This window comes from Salvelinus namaycush, chromosome 5, assembly GCF_016432855.1.
Source record: "Salvelinus namaycush isolate Seneca chromosome 5, SaNama_1.0, whole genome shotgun sequence".
In the NCBI taxonomy this organism is placed as follows: Eukaryota; Metazoa; Chordata; class Actinopteri; order Salmoniformes; family Salmonidae; genus Salvelinus; species Salvelinus namaycush.
Genome location: NC_052311.1, coordinates 54286464 through 54305122, shown reverse-complemented (window position 1 = coordinate 54305122; position 18659 = coordinate 54286464). Strand labels below are relative to the sequence as shown.

The 18659-nt window shown below is 48.1% G+C and overlaps 1 protein-coding gene across 2 annotated transcripts in view; it reads left to right on the top strand.

Moving 5' to 3' along the window:
- si:ch73-22o12.1 (nectin-2) overlaps window positions 1-18659 on the top strand; it is a 64813-nt gene that overhangs the window by 27601 nt on the left and 18553 nt on the right. Inside the window, exons 2-7 of one of the 2 annotated variants that reach the window (XM_038994506.1) lie at window positions 5470-5579; window positions 6143-6392; window positions 6784-7092; window positions 7277-7394; window positions 7751-7899; window positions 13831-18641. In XM_038994506.1, coding sequence (XP_038850434.1) covers window positions 5470-5579; window positions 6143-6392; window positions 6784-7092; window positions 7277-7394; window positions 7751-7899; window positions 13831-14417 — 1523 coding nt within the window. In that variant the 3' untranslated portion in view covers window positions 14418-18641. Of the gene's footprint in view, window positions 1-5469; window positions 5580-6142; window positions 6393-6783; window positions 7093-7276; window positions 7395-7750; window positions 7900-13830; window positions 18642-18659 lie in introns of those variants that run through there. The other variant, XM_038994507.1, reaches the window with a different exon arrangement.

Sequence of the window (18659 nt, the reverse complement as noted above, 5' to 3'; positions counted from 1 at the left end):
GGGGGCTAGGCAGGCGTGGGGGGAGGCAGACAAGCAGGCAGGGAGGCAGACAAGCAGGGGAAGGGTAATAGGCGTATGTTCCCTTTAAAGCCATGGCTGTTCAAATGCTGTGTGTGTGTCATACTCCCACTGTTTCTCTGCCCTCTCTCTATTCTGAGACAGTCCTCATTTTCTCTCAAGGTCAAGTGTATGTCGTCTACCTTTGCTCTCCTTTACTGCTCCATACCTCCCCCTCTCCCTTTTCCTCTTTCTTTCTGTCATTCATCTCTCCATGCACTGATTCCCTCTCCTGTTCTTGCTCTCATTCTCAACATCTCTCCTACTTTATTTCTCTCCCTTTCCCTGTCTATCTCCTGTCTCCCGCTCTTCTCTTTCTCTCTGTCGCTCATCAACCTTGTTTATTGCTTCTCCCTCTTTCCCTCCCCCTCCATTCCTTGTACCCTGTTCTATCCATTCCTCCCTCATGTCCCTTCCTTCACTCATCACTCTCACCCTGCTCTCTCCCTTTGTCAGTCTCTCTCACCCTCTCTCTCTATTCCTCTCACCCTCTCTCTCTTTCAACCTTTCATCCCCGCTCTCTCTTGCTGTCCACTCATCCTGCTTCACTTTGACATCTCCTAGCTGTCTCTCCTCCTCTCATCCTTCCATCCTCCCGGCACACCTCTCCTCCTTTTCGGATCCGTTTTCCCTCCAGCAAAGGCATGGTGGGAAATATGTAAATGTCAGGCAGAGCGCCGAGAGGAAGGGGTTAATATAGCAGGGGTGTCACTGTTCATAGGGTGTGAGAGAGGGAGAGACATAATGATTGGTGACAGTACTTAGGATGCCGACTTGAACATTGATGTGCTACTTTTAGATGCTAAATCTGTGTACGTGTTGGTATTTGTATTGGTGTGTGTGTTGTCACCCGTCCTTTAGGCGGTAAACTGAAGTAAAGTAGAGCAGCACTGACTGACACGCAGCTTCTGTTCTCTCTCTCTCTCCACCCCTCCAACCTTCTCTTTCTCTGTTTCCTCTACCCTTCAACTGTCTCTTCTCTTCTGTTTCCTCTACCCTTCAACTGTCTCTCCTCTTCTGTTTCCTCTACCCTCCAACTGTCTCTTCTCTCCTGTTTCCTCTACCCTTCAACTGTCTCTTCTCTCCTGTTTCCTCTACCCTCCAACTGTCTCTTCTGTTTCCTCTACCCTTCAACTGTCTCTTCTCTTCTGTTTCCTCTACCCTCCAACTGTCTCTTCTCTTTTGTTTCCTCTACCCTCCAACTGTCTCTTCTCTTTTGTTTCCTCTACCCTCCAACTGTCTCTTCTCTTTTGTTTCCTCTACCCTCCAACTGTCTCTTCTCTTCTGTTTCCTCTACCCTTCAACTGTCTCTTCTCTCCTGTTTCCTCTACCCTTCAACTGTCTCTTCTCTTCTGTTTCCTCTACCCTTCAACTGTCTCTTCTCTCCTGTTTCCTCTACCCTCCAACTGTCTCTTCTCTTTTGTTTCCTCTACCCTCCAACTGTCTCTTCTCTTCTGTTTCCTCTACCCTTCAACTGTCTCTTCTCTCCTGTTTCCTCTACCCTTCAACTGTCTCTTCTCTCCTGTTTCCTCTACCCTTCAACTGTCTCTTCTCTCCTGTTTCCTTTACCCTTCAACTGTCTCTTCTCTCCTGTTTCCTCTACCCTTCAACTGTCTCTTCTCTTCTGTTTCCTCTACCCTTCAACTGTCTCTTCTCTCCTGTTTCCTCTACCCTTCAACTGTCTCTTCTCTCCTGTTTCCTCTACCCTTCAACTGTCTCTTCTCTCCTGTTTCCTCTACCCTTCAACTGTCTCTTCTCTCCTGTTTCCTCTACCCTTCAACTGTCTCTTCTCTCCTGTTTCCTCTACCCTTCAACTGTCTCTTCTCTCCTGTTTCCTCTACCCTTCAACTGTCTCTTCTCTCCTGTTTCCTCTACCCTTCAACTGTCTCTTCTCTCCTGTTTCCTCTACCCTTCAACTGTCTCTTCTCTTTTGTTTCCTCTACCCTTCAACGGTCTCCTCTCTTTTGTTTCCTCTACCCTTCAACGGTCTCCTCTCTTTTGTTTCCTCTACCCTTCAACGGTCTCCTCTCTTCTGTTTCCTCTACCCTCCAACGGTCTCCTCTCTTCTGTTTCCTCTACCCTCCAACGGTCTCCTCTCTTCTGTTTCCTCTACCCTTCAACCGTCTCTTCTCTTCTGTTTCCTCTACCCTTCAACTGTCTCTTCTCTCCTGTTTCCTCTACCCTCCAACTGTCTCTTCTGTTTCCTCTACCCTCCAACTGTCTCTTCTCTCCTGTTTCCTCTACCCTCCAACTGTCTCTTCTGTTTCCTCTACCCTTCAACTGTCTCTTCTCTTTTGTTTCCTCTACCCTCCAACTGTCTCTTCTCTTCTGTTTCCTCTACCCTTCAACTGTCTCTTCTCTTCTGTTTCCTCTACCCTTCAACTGTCTCTTCTCTCCTGTTTCCTCTACCCTTCAACTGTCTCTTCTCTCCTGTTTCCTCTACCCTCCAACTGTCTCTTCTCTCCTGTTTCCTCTACCCTTCAACTGTCTCTTCTCTTCTGTTTCCTCTACCCTTCAACTGTCTCTTCTCTTTTGTTTCCTCTACCCTTCAACTGTCTCTCCTCACCTGTTTCCTCTACCCTTCAACTGTCTCTCCTCACCTGTTTCCTCTACCCTCCAACTGTCTCCTCTCTTCTGTTTCCTCTACCCTTCAACCGTCTCCTCTCTTCTGTTTCCTCTACCCTTCAACCGTCTCTTCTCTTCTGTTTCCTCTACCCTTCAACTGTCTCTTCTCTTCTGTTTCCTCTACCCTTCAACTGTCTCTTCTCTTCTGTTTCCTCTACCCTTCAACCGTTTCCTCTACCCTTCAACCGTTTCCTCTACCCTTCAACCGTTTCCACTACCCTTCAACCGTTTCCACTACCCTTCAACCGTTTCCACTACCGTTTCCACTACCCTTCAACCGTTTCCACTACCCTTCAACCGTCTCCTCTCTTCTATACCCTTCAACCGTGTCCTCTCTTCTATACCCTTCAACCGTGTCCTCTCTTCTATACCCTTCAACCGTGTCCTCTCTCCTCTACCCTTCAACCCAAATCAAATGTTATTTGTGACATGCTTGGTTAACAACAGGTGTAGACTAACTGTGAAGTTCTTACTAACAGGCCCTTCCCAACAATGCAGAGAAGGAGAAAAGGGACTAGGTAACAGGATGGACTAAACAGTAACAGCAGCGTAAGTGATGAGTCAAGAGTTCGCACACAAAAGGTCAATGCAGTAACTCCGGGTAGCTATTGGTTAACTACAAACAAAAATATAAATGCAACATGTAAAGTGTTGGTCCCATGTTTCATGAGCTAAAATAAAAGATCCCAGAATTTTTACTTACACACACAAAGCTTATTTCTGAAAAATTGTGGCCAAATTTGTTTACATCCCTGTTAGTGAGCATTTGTCCTTTGCCAAGATAATCCAGCCACCTGACTGGTGTGATATCAAGAAGCTGATTTAAACAAACTTCTAAAATAGTCTTATGGCTTGGGGGTAGAAGATGTACAGGGTCTTGTTGGTTCCAGACTTCGACCCTCTCTCTCGATCTCTTTTATATATATTTCATTTGAATTTGTCCTCTTTAATATTAGTTTTCTGTTTAAGGCATCCTTACCTTAGCAACACAGCACACACACCATAAATAATCAAGTCAACCCTTGTCGTTCTAATGATAGTCTACAATCCTGGGGGGTTAGTCATTTCAGGGAGTGGGTTATATTTTATATCCCTGGGGGGGTTGGATGTCTCAAACCATTCCTCTCCTCTCATCCCCCTCTCATCTTGGAGAGAGTTAAACTGGGTTGGTTTTCCTCTTATTGCTCTGTCTGTGACTGACAGCAGGCAGGCTTTCCTCAGCCCTGTCCCTCTGGGCTTTCTGCCTGCCTTACTTCCCGCCTGCCTGCCTGCCTTCCTGGGATTACAAAGTGTGTGTGTGTGTGTGCGCGCGCACACATCAATACAGGTCTGTGTAATGACCTGTGGCGTGCAAGGTTGACTCAATTAATACTCCCCAGTGGAGACGAGCAATCCTGGGTTTCAATAGCCCTCCCTCCTTCCCTCACTAGAGCCGAGCAGGTCCCAGAGCTAATCTGTAGTTGGTCTATCTGCTGCAGGTGGATTGAAGTCAGGCTGCTGCCTGATCCCTCCCAAACACCTAGATCACACAGCAGTAGGCCCCTACACTAGGACACAATACACACTGGTCTTCAAGGTCTGGAGAGGCACCAGGATCCAGCTAGAACACTCAGATTCTGAACCCTTCCCCCCTCATGAGGGGAATACCAGTGCTTCTGGCTCTTCCATCCTGGCAGCAGAGTCTCCAGGTGGTTGTAAAGAGGTTATGTGGTTGCAGAAGGGTTATTTTGTGGTTGGAGTCTGACATTGGGTTGGTGCTGGGAGTGACGGTGGGTAATTCTAGGAAATGCCTTGCTTGTTATCTTTCGCTATCGTTTTTCTCTCTCTCTCTCTTCCTGTTTAAAGACCATGGTAGCAGAGGTAGGCTGTGTGGATTGCTCATAACCACCACCAGAGAAGACCGTCAGTCCTGGCCTTTGACTCGTGTCTCTATAGGGATGGTGTGTTTTCCACCCCACCTTCTTCTCTAGTTTCTGTTTCTCCACTCAGAGAGGATGGACAAACCAGTAGAACCAGTTATGATGCTAAAATTGATTTCGGTATCAATCACGTGGGTGTGTGCATCATGTTAAGAAGCCTGTGGCTGCACAATATGGGAACACACACACACACGCAGAGAGTGAGAAATGTTGGTAAACATTGACAGGTGTGTCGCAGCAGATAATTTGTCTTTACGTAGAACAGGTAGACCAGACACACACACACACCGATGCACACTCATTCATACAGTTAATTACATTTTCACGCAGACATGCACGAAAGACACCTTCTGGTGACTTGTCAGGATGTTGTGGTCCTGATAATGTAGGACAACATGTACACAAACACACACCAATCCCTGTACACAGTGTGTGTGTGTGGATGCCCAGAGTAAATAGCTGGTTCTAGAAAAGCATAAGCAATCCAAATGATTTATGACCTGTGTGGAGCAGACTGGGCTTTTTTCTCATCACTACATGTGCTCGCGCACACACACACACACACACACACACACACACACCCCTCTAGCAGACTCCTGGAGCGTTGACCTACTTGCTTACTGTAGGTAGTCTTAATGGTGTACCAGACGATTCCACAGAACTATAATCTGTCATCGGACAGACTAGGGCCTGGTCCCAATAGTGCCAACAAGCTTCCTCTCCTCATCAGGCTGACTGGGGGCTGGGGCCTGGTCCCAATAGTGCCAACAAGCTTCCTCTCCTACTCACCTTTCCTTCATGCCCCCTGACAAAGAACAGGGAGGGGAAAACAGGAAGGTGCTCTAACGTTCTCTCCTCTTCCTCCCAGGGGCGTTGTCTCAGCGGGTGAAGGTGGAACCGGAAGTGATGTCCTACCCCAGCCAGGCGGTCAACCTGAGGTGTGCCTTCACAGACCCTGGAGGGATACAGCTCACACAGGTCAGTGTCAGACAGGAACTCGTATGTAGACAAATATATATGTTTTTACAACATGAGAAGAAAGTCCTAAATGATCACACACACATACAGGAACTCATGGCCATTCATGACCATTAACAAGAGAAAATTCTACATGATTATTAAGACACTTTGTCCTTGATCATCCAAGTTTACGTGCACTGTACATGGATTGTCTGATATGCTATTTGATTTGAAAGCTTTTATCTACAGTAGTGGGGCGGCAGGTAGCCTAGTGGTTAGAGCATTGGGCCAGTAACCGAAAGGTTGCTAGATCGAATCCGCGGGCTGACAAGGTAAAACATCTGTTGTTCTGCCCCTGAACAAGGCAGTTAAGCCACTATTCCCTGGTAGACCATTATTATAAATAAGAATTTGTTCTTAACGGACTTGCCTAGTTAAATAAAGGATAAAAAAATCAAATCAAAGATAGTAATACATGTTCACAAAGAAAAGATTAAGAGTCGCTGTTATTTATTGACCCCTTTTCCCCATTTGACAGGTTGTGTAATATTTGAATGAATGAACTTGACTCTACTACGCAGGTGTCCTGGATCTATGAGCCGAAGGAGGGCGAGCGGCTCAACATCGCCGTGTACCACCCTACCTTTGGGGCAAGCTACCCCACATCTCCCCTGAAGGGGCGGGTCCGCTTCACGACGGAACCCCCCTCCCTCAGCAACCCCTCCATCCAGATCTCGGACGTCAAGATGACTGACGAGGGGAAATACATCTGTGAATACGCCACCTACCCCAGCGGCAACGAACAGGGCGTCACCTCCCTCGTCATGCTCGGTACGACTGTCTGTGTGTGTTCTGTTTCCCTAGACTGTGTGTGTGTGTATCCATGTTCTATTATGTATCTGTGTAAGTGCTCTCGTGCCACCTCCGACCTCTACCTTGTCCATGCAGCTTAATTGCTATTAGAAGTGGTATTGTCAGATCAATTGTGTTTCTGTTAATGCGTTAGAATCATTGCTCTAACCTGGGCGCAGCTCCCCTCTCTCCCCTCGGGCGTTTATTGATCCGGCTGCTTGTCATGCTTGGTGTCAGCTCTTGTCCTGATTGCTCTACTCACATTCAACAGCCATATGGAGAGGGGGGGAGAGGTCTGTCTTGTTTTCGCCGGTCTAGTCGTTTATCAATATTGGTATTCATTAATTATTCTCTCTCTTCCCTTCATCAGCCAAACCCAGGAACTCTGCCTCCGGGGTAACAGTGATAGCCTCCACTGTCGCTGCGGGAGCCAAGCCAGTTGCCGTGGCCCGCTGTGAGTCGGCCGACGGTCGCCCTGCTGCCCAGATTGCATGGGTGACGGCTGTCAACGGCAACGCTACCTCCGCCACTACGGCGGGCGCTGACAACACTGTGACGGTATCCAGCCAGTACATGCTGGTTCCCACAGCAGCAGACAATGGCAAAGACATCAGCTGTTTGGTGTCCCATCGAACCCAGGGGAAGCCTGAGAGCTTCCTGATGAAACTGGCCATCGAATGTAAGGCCACTGCACACACTGGTGCACACATGTATCACACACACACACACACACACACACACACACACACACTTACTCATGCAGAGCGTATTCTCAGACCTTTTTAATGTTGTCATGAATATGCATCCGAATATAATTATTTTCTCTCTGTAGGAAGTCCCACTAATTAACCTCTCTTTCTCAGACCCCCCACAGGTGACCATCGTGGGCTATGATAATAACTGGTACATGGGTCGGACCAACGTGGCTCTGACCTGTCAGGCTACTGCCAACCCCATCCCTACCACCATCACATGGAAAACGTGAGTATCTATCCGTCGGCCGGTCTCTTTGTCAGTCTGTATCCCGGTCTCTCTCTCTCTCCTTCTTTAATTATCACTCTATCCACAGGCCACTATAAACCACAGATAATAATGATCAACTCGACAGCCACTGGACTCTTATCTTGATGATGGAAAAATGGTGTAACTTTCCATAGTGGAGTTTAACCCCAGTAGAAACAATAAGCCATGCAGTGTCCTAACTGGCTCCTCCATAATCACTTACTTGTATTACCTTTTTCTAGGTATGAAAAGGTAATTTGGAAGTAGGGAGATCTGGGCCAGGTTCCAATACTTATGTTTTCCACCCTCTCCTCCTCCTCTCCCTCTACCCCCAGTATGACTGGTCAGATGCCAGACACAGTGCAGGTAAAAGAAAATGTGCTGACCGTGCTGAAGGTGGACGAGCAGGCCAACACAACCTTCGTCTGTGAGGTCAAGAACCGCCTGGGCACCGGCAAGGACCAGGTCACTGTTATGGTCCGAGGTGAGTCCACACACACCTGAAATGACTGTAATCATACACATGTGCATGCTATGCTACAAACACACCTGGACACACACCTGAAAACACACTTACTACACATGCAGGCATGCTGGGTCACACACACACACACACACACACACACACAGAGGGTGTGGTGATGCTTGCCTGTAGTCAGGGAGAGAAGCATGCTCTGTCCCTGGGGTTAGTGGTTGGGGGGCAGTTTACTGGGCCTCTTCCTCCGTTTGGGTTTTCCATCTATCCATCCTCTACTCTTTGAAACCTTATCACCCATCCCTCCTTGTTTGCATGCAATCCTCTCATTCTGTTCATACCTATGGATCCTAGCTGTGATGTTTGAGCTCTACTCGTCTGTTCATCTACTGGTAGAATGGATTGCATCATCATCAGAGACCGTTTCAGGTCTCCACACACTGGCAGGGTTTGTTTGAGTGTACGGTTTGCATTGGACTGGACTGATACTAAACCTTGCTATCTCCTTGTTGTGTACTGTGACTAGACAACCACTACACCACTTGAAAGATGTTCTGTCGACCGCGCAGTTTAAATAAATAACACTCCGTCCATCTATCCCCTCCACGAGTTCCACCTTGCTCTCTCTGTCTCTCCGCCCCCCTGATATGCACTTTACCTGAAGTCGTTTTGTGCTGCCACGGGGGAATGCAGGACAAATGGAGAAAAAGGGCAATTCACTAGTGAATGTTTTAAAAGCCACCACTCCTCTACCTCCCCCGCTCCGTCCCTCACCTCCCCCGCTCCGTCCCTCACCTTCCCATGGTACTAATGTGTTCTCTCTGACGGGCCACTAGCATCTCTCTGGAACATAACGGACATCCCCATGCAGTCCCACAGGGTTTTACAGGGCTGGGTATGGGTACAGGGCTGGGGGGTGGGAGGAGGGGAGAAAAAGGGGTGATTGAACGAGGGAGATGGAGAGAGTGAGAAAGGGGAAGGGTTGGTAGAAGGTAGAGAGCGTAAGTGACTGCTTTTAGAATAAGGAGGGGGGTGAGAGGGGAACAGGATGCTGATGCCATTTAAAACCCCTATGGGAATCTATGGCACTGCTTCTTCTCTACCACTATCACCCCCTCCATTTTCTCTCTGATTAGTGTGTGTGAGAGCGAGCAGGCTGACAGTGCTGTGAGTGTGTAGTCTTTCTCTCTCCTCTCTGAGCGGATCAGTCGGCCTCTGCTGCTTCAGCTCCTGGCTGCTTCTCCTTAACTCCCTCTCTTCTGTCCTCCCTCTCCTCCCCCTCACCATCCTGTCTCCCATAAACTCTGCTGTCCTTTCCGGTCTCCCAGAATGATTTCCTGTCCTCCCTCTCTCTCCTCTGGTCCATCACCCCTAAATTCTTTCCTTCTTCCTCCCTCCCCATTCATCTGCTCTCTCCTGCTATAGGGAAAGGTGGATGCCTAGTCAGTTGTACAACTGAATGCATTCAACTGAAATGTGACTTCCGCATTTAACCCAACCCCTCTGAATCAGAGAGGTGCGGGGGTCTGCCTTAATCGACATCCACGTCATCGGCCCCTGGGAACAGTGGGTTAACTGTCTTGCTCAGGAGCAGAACGACAGATTTTTACCATGTCAGCTCTACTCCCCTCCCTTGTCCTGTCATCTCCCTCTTCTCTTCTTTTCTCCTGTCATTCCCCCTCAGTGAGAAAGACAGTAAAAAGGAGGATGAATGAACTGAGTGCAGGCCCATACAGAGAAAGACTGAGACGGAGAGAGAGGTAGTGTGAATACAGATGGAGTGCTAATGCAGTGGAGCTGTGTCCAACCAGGGCTGGCCGTGGCCGTGAAATGGCCAGCGTCTGGACCAGGCTAGAGCAGGCTCCTGTCCTGCTGCTGCTCCTGTCCTGCCCCCAGCTGTGTGACAACTGATGCAGAGAGCCCTGCACAGGGTTACGAGCTGACCTGGGATCTGTCTGTGTTGTGTCCCTGCCCCTGGTCCGGTCCTCTGTCAGTGTTCCTATGAGACTCCTACAGAGCTGTACTGATCTGTGCTCAGTGGAGAGACATGCCGTTAGCCCTCTCTGTGACCCCCTCTCTCTGTCTCTCTCTCAAATACCAGCCCACAGCACTGAGGCAGTCTCCATTTCCCCTCTATCTCCCTCTCACCCTGTGTCTCATTCTTCCTCTCTCCACTCTCACCCCTCTCCCTCTCATCCCATTCTCTCTCTCTCTCCATCTCCCTTCCTTTCTCTCTCATACCGCTCTCTCATCCCCCTTACCCTATCTCTCTCTCTCATCCTGCTGAGCTGGTCTCCCCTTCTCTTAAATACCGGCTCTCTTAATCACTGCTTAGCTCCACTGATCCTGCACTGGATCCTGCTCTGCCGCAGTTAGCTAACCCAGTTTCTGCCATCACCACTGTCTCCAGAGCTGGTCTCTCCAATATTCCCATGCACTGGTGTCACATCAAAATCCTTCCCACCTGTTCAGACAAACCTTTTTCCTTTCCGATTCCCCCATTCCCGTCCAAATCAGCCCCTCTTAATGAGTTAACCTGCATCCTTCCTATTTCACATATTCCCATGTAGTGGTGTCAGCCCCCCTTCAGAGGATGCATCTCCTTCTTTCCTTTTTCCTCCGGTCTGTCAGTCAGTCTATCTCTGGCCATGCGTACAGAGAAGAGCGATAGATCTAATGTAGTCTGTTCCTCTCCAGCCTCCAGGCCTGACTGCCCTCTGCCATCCCTCCACCCCTCAGTAAGACATGATCAAGACCAGAGACCTGTATAAATGGTCTGATCCAGACCATTCAATAAGTCACATTCAGTACTGCTGCTAACTCACCATCTCTCTCTCTGTGAAGAAACCAACCAATCAGTCTTCTCCCGTGATGTAATATATGCCCATGCACCACTGAGTGGTGTGTGTGTGTGCGTTGAGGGGCTGCTGCATGTATTTAGGAGGCGGGCGGCAGCAGGCTTTATATCCGCCCCATCTCTCTCATTACTTGCGGTTACTTGGAGCTTATGGTCGTGCATGATGCAATCTATAAAAAGCATAATTTTCCTCAGCCAGTGGTTTTTGTGCTTGAGCGATGCATAGTGTACTTTCTGGGGTTGTTTCTTTCTTTTTGGCCGGACAGCCCTGGGGGCCAACGAGCTCTGGGGGGGCCCATGCGCCTGTCTGACATAAATAATTGTGACAGTAACCCTCTAAAAAGTAATTAAGAATCTTTTTAATGTACTAGGAAGCTAAGCATTTGTTTCTTGGCCTTCAAGAATGTGACTGACCAAAGTGCCTCAGGCCTTGAAGAAGAAATGAACTGATTGAAAGTATAAGGGGATATCGGTGAACAAATGCCGTTGTCAAGGCTACGACGGCGCCAGTGCAGTGAGTGGAGCTTACTCAGGAGTTAAAAAAACGTATGTCGGATCGAGAGCCTATTGCTTCTTAAGTAGGTCTTTATGAGTTTTAGTTTAGAAAACCATCTCCACAGACGCGACAGTTACAGGGATGGTTATAAACAGCTTGATTGCCATAGCAAGAGGAGGGGAACTGGGCAGAAGGGAGTGGTGGTGCAGAACTGCTAGATTTAAAGCATCTTTATTTTAGCCTCTCGCATTCTCCTTAATTGCCGGACTCAACGGGTTACGGAAAGAGATGAACTGAATAGGAAGCTCTGGGACAGGTCGTCTGGATACTGGACAGCCAATAAGTTGGCAGATGCAAACAAATTTATCTTGAGCGGACAAAAGTCCTTGAGGGCTCAAACAAAAAAAGCGTGTTGTGATTTTGTTCATACTGGTGAACCGACATTTGAGTTGTGTGGTTGCAATATTAACAGTCCCTTATCTCTGGTATATCTTGCTATGCACCATTCAAGACTAAGTTTAAATTGTGTGCAGCGCAATGGACATATAATGCACAATGTCGCAGAAAAAACTGTCTGGGTTGTCAATACTCAGTATAGAACACAGTCGGGTCTGTAACCTGGACCTACAGGCCGTGGTGAGAACATTTGCACACAAAAATGCAAGCCGACCTTGCGGGGGTGAGAGCGAGGGAGATATGAGTGCATTTTTCATTGAGAGGATTGTGTACCGTTCTTCCCAAGGTGTTGTGCTCAGTGTGTTTACTGCCAGACTGGGAGAAGCGTCTCCCCTGTGTGTGTGTGTGTGTGTGTGTGTGTGTGTGTGTGTGTAAGGAAAATTCTCAGGTGGGGAGATTTCTCACATCCTCACGAGGACAAAAGCTATTTTAAGCTTAAGGGTTAGGGAAAATTGGACTTTGAATGGAAATCCATTTTTTGTCCCCACAAGGATAGTAAAACATAAGGTGTGTGTGTGATCCTGCTGGTGAGAGCTTGTCCCATGCTGTTTAAAAGGCCAAACACCGTGGGAGAGGAAGTATTCCTTTACAGGAAGCCGTTTAGTGAAACCTTGGGACACAACACTGCTGTCCTCTGCTAGCGCTCTGCTGTCCTCTGCTAGCGCTCTGCTGTCCTCTGCTAGCGCTCTGCTGTCCTCTGCTAGCGCTCTGCTGTCCTCTGCTAGCGCTCTGCTGTCCTCTGCTAGCGCTCTGCTGTCCTCTGCTCGCGCTCCTCGCACTCTGCTCGCGCTCCTCGTCCTCTGCGCTAGCCCTCTAGCGTCCTCTACGCTAGCCCTCTAGCTTCCTGTGCTCTAGCGCTCTAGCATCCTGGGCTCTAGCGCTCTAGCATCCTGGGCTCTAGCGCTCTAGCATCCTGGGCTCTAGCGCGCTAGCATCCTCTGCTCTAGCGTCCTCTGCTCTAGCGTCCTCTGCTCTAGCGCTGTAGCGTCCTCTGCTCTAGCGTCCTGTGCTCTAGCGTCCTCTGCTCTAGCGTCCTCTGCTCTAGCGCTGTAGCGTCCTCTGCTCTAGCGTCCTCTGCTCTAGCGTCCTCTGAGCTAGCGCTCTAGCGTCCTCCGTCCTGTGCTCTAGCGTCCTGTGCTCTAGCGTCCTCTGCTCTAGCGTCCTCTGCTCTAGCACTCAAGCGTACTCTGCGTGTACAGGTGAGCAGTGTGTGGAAAGAAAAACGGAGAGAGGGAGGGCTGAGGGAGGTGGTGTGTGGGACATGAGAGGGAGGGAGGAAAGGAAGGTGTAGTAGATGGAGGAAGAATGAGAGAGATGGCTGAGAAGAGAGGTAGAGAGTGGTAGCAAATAACTAGCAATCTCACCAGCCGATGTGTCTGGAGTCATGAGCCTTGCAATATGACCAAACTGAGGGGAAACACACACACCGTCCGGGGCTTATACAACGGAGCTCAATTGGGTGTTCAGTAGCTAGGGGAGAGAGGGCAGACTGACTGTCCTGCTGTACATTATAGTAGCTTGAAGCAGGAGTTGTCATTCTACTGTCTTGCTCTGTCAGTCACCACCACCCGCATCCTCTTCTCCTTCATCCCTGGCTGCATCCCTCCATCCATTTATCATCCTCCTGTCCTGTCCTCCTGCATGGCCTCCACCTGTTCTTGCCCTCTGGACTCCAGAGGATGTCTTTTGTTTTTGCTTAGTGGTTCTGCTATTTTGTGGGTGAGGGGGCTGAGACTAAAGAGAACCTGCACACTGCCCTCACACTTTTTAGGAGAAGACATCATTGGCACGTTGCCTTGATGTTGCAGAGACCTTGTTGAAGTGTTGCTCTGACGTTTAGTAGGGTGTTTGTGAGGGAATGGGGACGAGCAGCTCAGAGGGAGAGTAGGAAATGCCAGTGACGTTAAACACTGCTGTTAGAGCCTCAGCACGCACACGCCCACATGCAAAAACACATCACATGGAATACAGTGCAGACTGCTGACATCATCCAACCCCTCTTCTCTCCCTCTTGTCCTCTCTTTATTTCCCCTTTCTTTCCCTCCATCTGCTTTCTTTCTCAATCTGCTTTCCTCCACCTGTCTCATCCTCTTCTCTCTCTCCTCTCCCTTCCCTCCCTCCCTTCCTACAGAACCCTCTGTGGTCCCCTCCAATGCAGGCGTGGTGGCAGGTGCTGTGATTGGCTCCCTTCTGGCCCTCCTCCTCGTCGCCGCCCTTATTGCCGTCCTGGTCACCCGGAGCCGCCGGCAACAGCATGGTTACCGCGGCAACCAAAACCCCAGTTCCTACGACATAAAGTCGCGCATCTTCGGTGGCGGCAAGAAGGGGAGCAAGAACGGGACGGGTGCTGGTGCCGGGGGCAACGGGGCGGACGGCAACAACAGCCCCATCTACGTCTACAAGGAGGGCTCCGCCCATGATGGCCTGACTGACAAGGCCAATCACCACGTGCCGCTACACCTGGGGGGGCATGGTGAGGGGGGGGTTGCCACGGCGCAGGACATCCTGCTGAGCGGCGAGCTGGACGAGGCGGAGCGGAGAAAGTTTGACCAACTGGAGGACGACGAGGAGAGTTACGACCACTTTGGAAGGGGCGGGCCCATCCTGCAGCTCCGCCCACCACATGACCAGGACAGAATCATGGGCGGTTACCTTGACGACGACATGGAGTCTCAGCGCGACGGGTCGGTCATCTCACGGACTGCCGTGTACGTGTAGAAAGAACGGGCAGAGGAAGAGGAGGAGGAAGGGAAAGCGGGATGGAAGAAGGAAAGGATGAATGAAAATGTCCTCCTTCCAGAGGAGTTGGTGGTGTTTGGTTCTCCTCTGTTGGATCATTTGAAATATATTAACAACGACCAACAATGCAGCCCATAGAGAGAGCAAGATGAACTGGATGACGTGGCTGAGGGAGGGAATGTACAGAAACAAGATGGAGGACTGGTGTATTGATAAGACAAATCTTTTTCTCTGGTCCCAATATGAAAAGTGGATCACTTGGTATCTATCTACCAAAACAAAAGAAATCCTAAAACTATCTTCCTCACATTGCTGCTCTGTCTGTTGTGTTCCTCCTTTCCTTAGCTTAGGGACCTTGGAGATTGAAGCCTCCAGAGAGACACATTGCGTTAGGGACTTGTGGGTAAAATGGCATCTCCATGCAGCCGTTCCCTCGCTAGCTAGAGAAACTCCTCACGAAAATATTCACTCTTATCTCCACTAAACGCACAGTAGCAATGTAAGGGGTGTCACGATGATATCTGCTCCCTGCTATTCTCGTCTCTCTCCTGTGGGACAACGTTTGTTCCGGCTACATTAGCCTTGTTTCTGCTGTACGTGACAGTACTGGGGAAGGGAAGGGGAACTTTGGCAGCGGAAGTGGTCGATGTAGTTGTGGTTAAGTAGAATGTCAGATTCTCTCTCGTGTCTGTATGTTGCAGTAGGCCTCCTCTTTCTACCTCATTCTCTCTGCTATTGTGCCACCAATTGGAAGTATGCACAGAATTTAGTTTGGGACATTCTGAAATGATAAACAACTTACTGAAGGAGGGGTAGTCATCTAGATGAAGAGTGCATGAAAGGGGGATTGATAGAGGGATATGAGGGAGGGAATGGATAGAGGGAACCGTACAGCTGTTCTCATCTCCGGAGAGACGGGGAGAGAGGGATTAGGATGAATTGAGAGAGGGAGAAAAAGAAAAGGCTCAAACAGCAGGGCTGTTCTCCCTCTCCTCTGTTTGATCCCTCTCTTCTTGTGGTGTTCCTGACACCTAAGAGTTTGATTGCTAATGAGCCATGAAGTCACCGCTCAGCTTAGCCCACGCACACCAAATGACCACCGCTTGGATGTTATGACGTGGACATTTTCTCTCTCCCCGTCTCCTCCCCCAGTCTTTCTCCATCACCTCTCTCTACCCTGTGTGTGTGTGTGATTTACACAGGGCTGTGTGGAGGTCAGGGATACAGGGAGAGCAGAGGGAGTATTGCATGGCTCCCTCCCTACGTGTCAAACACCCCACTTACTGTACCCCCTTCCTCCTGCCAGACCTGACTCAGAAAGCCATGGTGGAGTCATGCCCTGCTCACTGTACATCTCAGCTTTCATAGGTTGGTTAGTCAGGTTATATAGAAATCCAAATACATGATGGCATATTTGCATCTGTAGCCAATTAAGATATAAATTAAGTCAAATGCATTGATTGATTCTGTGCATACACAGAATAGGTATGACCTATTATAGGACCTATATTGACTAGCAGAGGTCTGGGTATAATCCTTCATGATTGAGAGACCGGAGCCTGATAGTTTAGTGACTAATTTGTCTTTCTAACAAGACAGGGCTGTTCAAGCCAATATCACCATGTACAACTATTATACATCACTAGAGGCAAACAGATGACCACTGGAAGGCTATGACCAGCTGTCTTCCTGAAGAGCCTTAGTTTCCTACCCTCAATAGCCCAGATCTGAATCAATCCCTGAACGATTCCTATCTCATGACTCCCCTGTGATTCATCGTGTTCCCTGGTTAATCAGTGGGGTTTCCTTGGCTGCCCTGACCAGGCGAGGCGCCTGATTGGCCCATTAAGCCTGGGTCTGTTTCTGGGTCACGGCCAGCCAAAGGTCATGGGGTCACAGAGAAACGCACATATTACACACACAGTGTTCCAGGATGACGTTAACTCTTGTGGTGGCTGTTGACCTTGGTGTGGGGGAGAGAAAGGGACGGAGAGGGGGGAGACTGGGAGGAAGGGATAGATACTGACCCACTGCGACTCGCCTAACCATCAGCACTTGATAACACGATAGCCTAAGTCTGTCCTCAGTATAGCCCGAAACTCTGGCTTACATAAACATTATAGATACAGTACACATGCAGGGAGCAGGGCTCTACAGTGCAACCATTTTACTTTCATATGCGCCTAAGTATTTTGCTTTGCGACATGGAATCTTTATTTTGGAGCACCGGTGCGCCTAGACAAATTTAGAATTCTAGCTTTATTACCTCAAATATTTTTCACTGTGCTCCTAAATTTCTTTGTGTGCGCCTACATTTTTCAACTTAGCCACACACGTGCTCCTAAAAAAGGTCAGCGTAGAGGCCTGTAGTGAACTACTTATAATGACCACTAAGAAACACGTATCTCCAATCTTTGCACTTGTGTGTAACACCAAAACAGGATATGCCCACGAGTTATATTTGTATGAAGGTGATAAAGTGTGTCTGGAGAAATATTGATAATGTCCTTAAGTTTGAAGTGAAGAGGGAGGGAAGGGAGAAAGTTGTATGTATATTTTGGTGTGAGGTATCTGTATACTATATATGTACGGATCTTTATTTTTCTTGTCGAACTCCTGTGGAAAAAATGTGGATATTGATCAGTGTAAATTATTGCTGTATAGTCAATGGTGTCATGTGGAACTCACTTCCTAGTTTGGCCAAGGTCAAAGTTCAATCAGAGCCAATAATACTGTACTCCGAATGTAACTGCTTGAATAGACAACCCTTCAATGAAAAGGTATAAGATGCACATCTTCAGCTATTAAATACTGGTGAGTCTAGTTCATCTCAAGAACAATAGTTGAAATGCATGTAAACAAAACAGAGTTTTTCAGCCAGGTTGATAACTGAAATAACTGGATTGGCAGGTTCACTAAACTCAATCAGCATACTTAAGATACCTGCTCCTTCACCCATAAACACACATACTATTTATCAGATAGACTAGCTCCCACAGAGGCAGTGATCTGTGTGGTTTCTGAGTCAGCGCTGTGTGTGTGGCTCAGAGGCTTTGGGACATCTGTCAGTGCCACAGGGTGTGTAACCCGAATGGCCATTTCCTGCCCCCTCTGTCTCTTAGCAGTGGGAGTTAGAGGAAACATTACTGTACACTGTCCCCTGCAGCCTGATCTCACTCTCACTCACTCACACACTCTCTCACACACACACACACACACACACAGAAAGGGGGAACTAGTAGGAGAGACACTTCCCCAAACGCACACAAACACTTAGTGGTCCGAACTCTGTCAGAACATTCACAGACCCTTCTGTTCTTCAGAGAGTGGGAGAGAGCCACACACACACACACTCCTCTTGCCCACTGTCAGGGATTTAAGGAACATGTGTTCTGAGAACACTTTCTGAGAATCATCTGTACTGTTGCTCTCTCTCTGTGAGGGCTGTGTTTTTAAAGCTTTCATAAAATAAATACCCAATTGGCCAATCTTTTACAACATTTATTTTTTATTTTAAGTAAATGCTTTCTGGGAATCTACTTCTCTTGACCTCCGCTTGTACTGCCTGGCACAAAGGTTTTAAAATAAAACTGCTTTTAGAGAGTTGACGTAATGTTCCTGACCTGGAGCTAACACAGCGTTAGGTTGTTATTTAGTTGTTGTTGATAATCCACATATTCCTCCTTTGGCTCTAAACACTGATGACTAATCGAAGCCTTAACTTCCTTGTCGTCTCAATCGCTCCCCCCTGACGTGTACATAGTATAAATATATAAATACAGTATCTAGTGGAAAGAAAAATAAAGAATTACTAATTTATGGTGTCACATGTTCTATTTCTCAGCGCCAAGCATGAAGGATTTATTATCTTCTGTATCAATGCTTATTTTACAAGTCCTTATCTTTTTATCTCTTATTGCAGTGCTTTATAATTTGTTTTTGGAGTGCTTTATTTATCGACTGCTTTGCTGTGACTACTACGCCAAAACAGGCTTAATGTGCTTTTACCGTGCACCATTTTGTACAGTGCACACTCGAAACAATCTTATCACAAAATGTGCTTTTTATTCACCGCTCTCTGAACTTGTTTGTTTTATTTTTTTAAAGAAACCTTTTAGAATTTGTCACTATTTGTCATGTCTTTCTATTTTGTTGTTTTTTTGTATTTGGTTGCAATTAAAGTTTTCTTGATTTTTGAAAAGATGACCTTGTTGCTCTGTA